We start from the raw sequence: 8,055 nt of genomic DNA, 5'->3' as shown, positions 1-8,055 counted from the left end.
CTTTTATGCTTTTGTCACTTCACACATATGATACGAGCGTATTCGTTTTACTCATATTTGAATGCATGCATACTTAAAAATAAAATAAAATAAAATAAAATAAAAACAAAAAAAAAAAAAAAACTCCAAATTTAGTTTTCATTGAAAATTAGAAAGCGACAATTTTACCGGACATTATATTACATATAATCGAATTGAAGAAAATATAATAATCCCAAGAAAGTACTTATTATCGAGGAGATCACACTTACATTAGAAGTGAACAAGTGATAAAATTTATTTATGCTATTTAGTGAGTGTCAACAATAACCTCATCATTTACTACTCTAGGCTCTAGAATTATACGAGCTCAATTCTTGTATTAAGGAATTCATATCACTATAAGATGATCCACCAACTTCAACAGCCTTCCTTGCCAACTCTTTCATCTTGTTTGCCCTGCTTCTTATCTCCAAAGCCTCTTCACCCACCATAATTTTTGTTATAGCTTTCTTTATATCTTCCGATTTTACGTCCTCCGCTATTCTACTCCATTTCTTAGCTCCGACACCAACCCCAGTCTTCAAAACTTGAGTCACCAACTTTTCATTATAAAACTGCTCGGAACACACTGGCCAAGTTACCATAGGAACCCCACATGATATACCTTCTAATGTTGAGTTCCACCCACAATGTGTCACGAATGCTCCTATAGCTTCGTGGTCCAAATTAACACTTGAGGCGCCCATCCCCTTATAATCAGTCCTTTTCCTTCCATCCTCTTCTCAAACTCATATGTTAGCCACTCTTCATTTTTCTCACCCTCACCATAGCACGACCAAATAATTTTATCCATTACCCAACAATATGGCTCTCTAGAGCTCGACCATACCCAAATCCCAAGAAACCTTAAACATGGCCCATGGTCATTTACCTCCCTATGTAATTTGCAAATTTTTAGCTAGTCTCGTGATCAGCCATAGCTGATTCTACATTACAAAAATGAACGTTTATTAGAAAAAAAAAAAATGAATATTTACAAGATAAAAATAAACATTTAGTAATTGAACATTTACTAAACAAAAATGAAAATTTCCTAGCTTGGAGCGTGTGGGAGGAAAGGAACAACTAGCTTTTTCCGAACAAGAGTGCTCCAGATTTGCCATAGCTCAGCGAGTTCATAGGCTCGTTGAAGTGCATGGCAAGTATTGCAAGCTCGTCTATGAGCTCCCTCATAAATCCCAACAGTCAAGTCCGAGAAGATGGTCTCCACCGCCTGATGGGTCATCAAATTGAACACATATGCTACTTTGGTCAGATGATGGTTGGGTGGGATTGGGAGTCCTTGCTCGTGATCATGAGGGGAATGTCTTGTTTGCTGCCACAAGAAGAGTTAAGGTGTGGTGGTCTATTGAAATTGCAGAAGGTAAGGCAATGGCAATGGCAATGGCTACTTGATTGGGCGAGCAACAAGGTCTCCACAAAATAATTATAGTCTATTAATAATGAAATGAACATTTATTTCATTAGAATGGACATCATACGACATGAAAATGAACATATATTGTATAAAAATGAACAACGTAATACATGAAAATGAACATTTAATTATTGAAAAATACAAAATTATTGTAAAATATGTTGTTAGAAAATATTCATTTTTGTCATAGTATATGTTCATTTCTAAACGAGGGACCATGAATATGTATGTTGTACCTGGTCTCGAGATTAGCCTTCAACAATTGTATATAATCAGCAGCCATACATATCATTAAAAGGTATAATTATTCCTATTACCCTCTATCTGGACCTGCCTGTCCATTAATCACCTCCAAAAAATAGATATTTTCAAATAAAAAGAAGTGACACCTTTTCCATTTTATCACTATTCATATCCTAACACTGACCATAATTTTTAATAATTTGTTAAAATTTTATGAATAAATAAATATGTTGTTAATTAGGCATATAACGTTTAACTGTATCAATATTTTGTTACTAATGTTTAATTATGTGTATTTAAAGTTATTTTAATACTGTTTTAAAAAAAGTTATTTTAATGCAATAACACATACACTAAGTTTAACAGTGTCAATTAATATGAACATATGCTTATTTTGGTCAGGATATACCAACACCAATTTTATCTTTAATTGGATATGTATTTATTTCCATGATCGCGCGAGGCTATTGTTGAAGTATATCCCACCAAATAACACATGTAAGAGTCCCACATTGATGAAAGAAGAGAGAGTTAAACACTTTATAAGACTAAGGGGCTACTCCTCCTCTTGCCATATGGTTTTGGGATGGAACCTCATTTGATCTTGTGAAGTGGACTCTCTCTCTTGGTTTGCGGGTGCGGTCCAAGCCCGCGTTTATCAGCTATAACTCTTACCACTAGGCTTAGGTTCGCATATGGGATTATGTTGCATATACTTTTTTTTTTTTTTTTTTTTTTTTTTTTTTAAGTAACGGTACATGAAATAGAAGAAAACATTTTAAGGCTCATATGCGTTTAAATGAAAAAAAAAAAAAAAAGAATGACAATTTTCCGGACATAAGAATATATACAATCCGAAGGCCAGGAACGAAATACAATCCGAAGTAAATAATTAATAACTGATTAATTTGATTCATGCAATTGAGTGAGTGTTAACAATAACCTCATCATATACTACTCTGCGATTTAGCACTATACGAGCTCAATTCTTGTATTAAGGATTTCATATCACAATACGATGAACCACCAACCTCAACGGCCTTCCTTGCTAACTCTTTCATCTTCTTTGCCCTGCTTCTTATCTCCAAAGCCTCTTCACTCACCATAATTTTCGTTATAGCTTTCTTTATATCTTCCGATTTTACATTTTCCACTACTATACTCCATATCTTAGCGCCGACACCAACCCCGGTCCTCAAAACCTGAGTCACTAACTTTTCATTATAAAACTGCTCGGAGCACACTGGCCAAGTTACCATAGGAACCCCACATGATATGCCTTCCAACGTCGAGTTCCACCCACAATGTGTCACGAATGCTCCTATAGCTTCATGGTCCAATATTAGCATTTGAGGCGCCCATCCCCTTATAATTAGTCCTTTTCCTTCCATCCTTTTCTCAAATTCATGTGGTAGCCACTCTTCATTTTTCTCAACCTCACCATTATTGCTTCTCCTCACTGCCCATATAAAATGTTGCCCGGAAGCTTCTAGGCCCCTCGCGATCTCTTGGAGTTGCAAGGTTGAGACTTCAGCTATGCTACCAAAAGAAATGTAAACAACTGACTTAGGCTTCTTCGAATTCAGCCACTTTAAGCACTCATGCTCATTAATAGAAGAATCCTTTCCCCTTTGAAACTTAGCTTCTTTTTCGTGGTTGCATAGTGAAACAGGACCTATATGCCATGCCCTCCTACCCATAACCTTTGTGTAATAATCTGCATACTCGGGCTCAAGCTCATAGAAGCTATTCATAATGGTGCCATAGCTCCTCCCCTCAGCTTCGATACCGCGAGCAAATATTTTCATCCATTCTTCCATACCTAGCTCTTTAACAGCAGAAAGTAGCTGAGATCTTGTAAGTCTTATTTCATGAGGCAGTTTAGGTACAACAAATTCCTCATCATCACATGGTATATCTTTTTGAGGCTCGTACTTCATCAACGCGTGCCCCACACATTGTGAAAAGTAGCTACTTCCATGGAATACTAACCTTGGTACACCAAATTTGGCTGCTACATCAGTTGCAAAAGGATACAATATGTCCGCGACTAGGCAGTTAGGCTTGTACTTCTCCATGACTTGCTCGAGTGACTCTTGTAGAAACTCGGTCGCCTTGAAAAACTTGACAAATAATTCATTAGACGTTACTTGGTCGCAATTCTCTATTCCCTCTGGAATACCACCTTCCTTAGATGGAAATGGTACGATTTCAACATCGATTGTTGGAAGACTGGCATTTTTGTAGGACGTCGATTGAAGTGCTTTAGTAAAAACTGGTGCGTTGAGAGGGGTTGTGATGATGGTAGTTTTGACATGGTTCGCTGCGAAGAGCTTCGCGATGTCTAAGGTTGGGATCATATGACCAGCAGCCATAATTGGAAAGAGGACTACATGAAGCCTGTGTGGTTCGTCTCCCATTATATTTCAATGGGAAATTATTTTAAGCTAAGTAATTTTGATGTTTGGGTATTTGTATGTGTTTTGGGGATAAATATTAACATAAGCAAAGTTGCTTGCTTATATATATGTTGAAGTGAATAAAATCCTTTCTCGTGCATTCTTGTATGTCATTCCCTACGTCACTATATTTGGCAATTTCATTAGATGTCATGTGACAAGCACGTGGTGTAGTTTTGGATCCAACAAAATGGAAGACGAATTACAGAAAAAGGCAATTTATAAAATTAAGTACTACATACATTATTCATTTTTGGTGTTGGAATAAAGCTTATTTACCAAATTATTGTCTAGAATGTCTACATAGGCTTGGTAAGAAATTTACTTTTTAAGAGAAAACCAGAAATATTTACTAAATTCGCTATTTATTTATTTATTTATTTATTTTTAACAAAATGCTACTTCCTGTAATTTAGAAATCAAATTTAACTAATGTAAATTATTAAGATGAGTTGAATTTAAGTAAGTTAAAGTTTAAGGAAGATACAACACCTCAACCTCATCATAAACGTCATCAGTTTACATTGTTTTGTCTAAGGATCGGACTAAGATTCCTTTTTCTATTATAAAAATGACACGTGAATTATTCAAGAACAGAAAAATAAAAATATAACAAAGATAAGAATTTTAAGGATGATATCAAAAGTTTAGATTAAATAATTTAGATGATAGATCTCCGAATAACATGGGGTGTCCAAAAGCTTCTAGATGAATTGACAAGACAAACTCATTGTCCTTTACATAAAAAATTATATACCACACAATCACCCATATGCTCATTATTGTGGTGGATTCTTGTTTGTCTTCTGCTATCTTATACGGAGTACGAAGTAGTTTTGGCTTTGTTGTAATAAGATGGTCCAAATTAAGGGGTACGGTTGCAATAGTTACTAGTCTTACTACTATCATTTTTTTATTGCAATAATGTTTGATGAAAATATACCCCGTTGGATCTATTAAATTCGTCATAATATATACTTTTAAAAAAAACATGTCTTTTGTGCGGATGGACACACCATATGTCCGCTTGTAAAAGAACAAAATAATCCTTATAATACTAAAAGAGTAACCCCTATAATATTGACAAAATAGTTTTTATAACACTGACCAGTAACCTCTACAACATTGATGCCGATTAACTTTTATAACACTGACCGAGTGACCTCAACACTGACGAATTAACTTCTATAACAATGACTGAGTAACCTCTAATGATGGTTGGTCACAGTGTGGCTAAGCACATATAAGAATTTGTGTTAAAAAAAATTAATTGACTCATTATTTTACTAAAAAAAATTAAAGGATTTTTTGACATTTACTACCACTAAAAGTGGCTGTCTTCAGATTCACTACCAGTTTTAAAAAAATTTTTACTTTACTACCAGACAAAACAGAGTTTGCTAAAAATAACTACCACTTAACGAAATCCGTTAGGATTTCCGTAAAGTTAATTTTTAAAAAAAAAAATTAAAAAAAAATTAAAAAAAGAAAAGAAATAACCCAGCCACCCACTGCCACCCCTCCCTAAACTGCCACCCACCCCTCCCCCCTGCCGGCGGCCGGCGCCAAAAGAGTCGGTCGGTGCCGGCGACCTCTCCCCCCTCTCTATTCCTCACCCACGAGCCACCACGACACCACCCAAACCCCTAAACCCAGACCACCACCACCACCGACAACCCTATACCCAAAACCCACGAACCCAGACCTCACCACCACCACGACACCACCCTAACCCCCAAACCCAGACCACCACAACCGACAACCCCTCCCCTCGAAAACCCGCCTTGATCCCAGCCAAAAACCCTAATTGAGCAAATCTCAAACCCTAATTCAAGGGGAGGGGGCTGGGATCGGGGCTTGGATCGGGATTTCAAGGGGAGGGGGTGGGGTTGGCTTCGTGGTTGGTCGCAATTTGGTGACGGTGTTGGTGCTGCTGCTCAAGGGGGGATATGCCGCTGTGCGTGGTGGTGTTTTGCGGTGCTAGTGCTAATGGAGGAGGTGCGGTGCGTGGTGTTGCATCGACAATGAAGGTGGGTGCTGCTGCAAGATTTTGCGGTGGTGACGGTGGAGGGAGGTGTTTTGTGCGGTGGTGAGATAAGGATCGTTGTTGGTGGTAGCAGGGAGGCTGTAGGGTGGGAGGGTGGCAAGAAGGTGGCTAGACGGTGGTACAGCCCTAGTGACGGAAATTATAACGGTGTAAGGCATAAGGTAGTTATTTTTATCAAACTCTGTTTAGGGTGGTAGTAAAGTAAAATTTTTTTTAAAATTGGTAGTGAATCTGAAGAGAGGCGTTTTTAGAGGTAGCAAATGTCAAAAAATCCAAAATTAAACAAATTAATAACGAAAATTGTGTATTGACAAGCGTGAAATTTTTTATCTTAGAACAATTAAAAATAATGAATAGAGAAAGTAATAGCGGATTTTCCTGAGTGTTGGTTAAAAAAACAAAAAAGGTAATCCTGGGTGTGATAAGCCCCACCACAATCAGATTTATTTATTTATTTATTTATATCTATTTTTTTTAAAATAATGTAAGGCGTAATTTAGTAACTTAGTTACAATTTTTAATGTCTGGTAATGCACTTACCTTTAGTCTTAGTGTCATGGTCCGGGAGTTTGGGCCCCGAAACGTGTGGCGCGCTCTAGCCTTTTGGCGGCAAGAACGCTAGCCTTGAGCGGAAGAGGGGCTTGTGAGCACAAAGCAACACAAGCGGGCAATAGAATCTCAAGAGCACTCGCGTCTATCTGGGCGACGGAGTGCAGGTGGTCGGGGCTTGTGATGACCGTTACTTCAAAGCGGGCACAAGCGGGTCTGAACCACGAGTCCTTAGCTCATCAAGTTGGGTTGGAGGGGAGCTAATATGCAAGTAAGACACAATATCTATAAAGGTCTAACAACAAACAAGCATAAAAGCAAGGCAACACTTGGTAGAAGGCTTTAAGATTTCATTAATCATTCGCCCTCTAAAGAGCTTAATGTAGTACATGCATAGAATCCATAGTAAACACTGAACTAACAGTAACACAATAATGGGACATATGGCCTAGAAAACATAAACTAAACTCTAAGAAAGCATCTAAAGGGAAACAAATACATCAAAAGGAGTTGGATTCTAACATCCTCCTCCACTTAAGCTGTCGACGACCTCGTCGACTTACAAGAGTTACAACCAAAATAAGAAAATCCTAACTATCTTGAGGCTGTGGTGTGCCGTTGATGCGGCTGACTTCTTGAATCTTCGATGACTCTGGAGCTGGATCTTCGTTGTTGCTGAGGAGCTTGTCTTTGGGGTGGCTCTGCTCGAACAACTTGTTGAGAGCTTCATCTCTGAATTTCCTCCTGGGAGCTGAATCTTGTAGGTTTTGGTGGAGAGCTTCGAGTTGTGGCTGGTGCCTCTTAGGTGACCATTTCCTTTGTGATCCCTTGCATGTGACCTGCGTTGTTTGCTCGACCACTGTTTTCCCTCTCTCTTGGGAGGTTCTCCTTTGGTGTCTCTGGGCTCGTTGCTCTTTGCATTGGACCGGATGTCTGATTCTGGTTTTGGTGGGTGTGTATCTGGGATGCTGCCAACTCCATGGGCTTCATCTCCCGCTTCTTTGGGTTTCTGGTGCGAGCTTGTTTCTTCGATGTTGCCTTCTTCTCAGGCTCCATCACTCGCATTGCCGAAAGGTATCGGACTTCTGGTTCTTCTTGAGGTGCTATCATTCTCATAGCACTCAGGCGTCGTATGGACCCCATCCTGTATGTGGGCTCCTCATCGCTGCTAGTCTCTTTTGTGAACTCATGAACGGACATGGATGACAATCTCTTTTGGATCTTGTCAAGTTCTTCGTTATGCTCGATATCCCACCATTTGTGTGGACCTCGAAAAAGTATGCAGTTTATCGCCCTTG

At 38.6% G+C, this 8,055-nt stretch overlaps 2 protein-coding genes across 2 annotated transcripts; both read right to left on the bottom strand.

The window, feature by feature from the left end:
* Positions 1–326: 326 nt before the first annotated feature.
* Positions 327–728, bottom strand: LOC145600364 (scopoletin glucosyltransferase-like). The gene has a single exon (XM_081656268.1). The coding sequence runs from the start codon at positions 726–728 to the stop codon at positions 327–329; it is 402 nt and encodes a 133-aa protein (XP_081512394.1).
* A 1,801-nt stretch (positions 729–2,529) lies between these two features.
* LOC145602491 (scopoletin glucosyltransferase-like) lies at positions 2,530–4,214 on the bottom strand. The gene has a single exon (XM_081658687.1). The coding sequence runs from the start codon at positions 4,120–4,122 to the stop codon at positions 2,650–2,652; it is 1,473 nt and encodes a 490-aa protein (XP_081514813.1). The 5' UTR covers positions 4,123–4,214; the 3' UTR covers positions 2,530–2,649.
* Between the last annotated feature and the right edge of the window lie 3,841 nt (positions 4,215–8,055).

The sequence above is a fragment of the Chenopodium album genome, chromosome 21 (genome assembly GCF_948465745.1).
Source record: "Chenopodium album chromosome 21, dcCheAlbu1.1, whole genome shotgun sequence".
Classification (NCBI taxonomy): Eukaryota; Viridiplantae; Streptophyta; class Magnoliopsida; order Caryophyllales; family Amaranthaceae; genus Chenopodium; species Chenopodium album.
Note: the sequence above shows the minus strand (reverse complement) of the source record. Positions and strands in the feature narration are given on the sequence as shown.

Bases quoted from the DNA above. Each gene is read 5' to 3' on its own strand.
- LOC145600364 (XM_081656268.1), bottom strand. From the start codon at position 728: ATGGGCGCCTCAAGTGTTAATTTGGACCACGAAGCTATAGGAGCATTC.
- LOC145602491 (XM_081658687.1), bottom strand. From the start codon at position 4,122: ATGGGAGACGAACCACACAGGCTTCATGTAGTCCTCTTTCCAATTATG.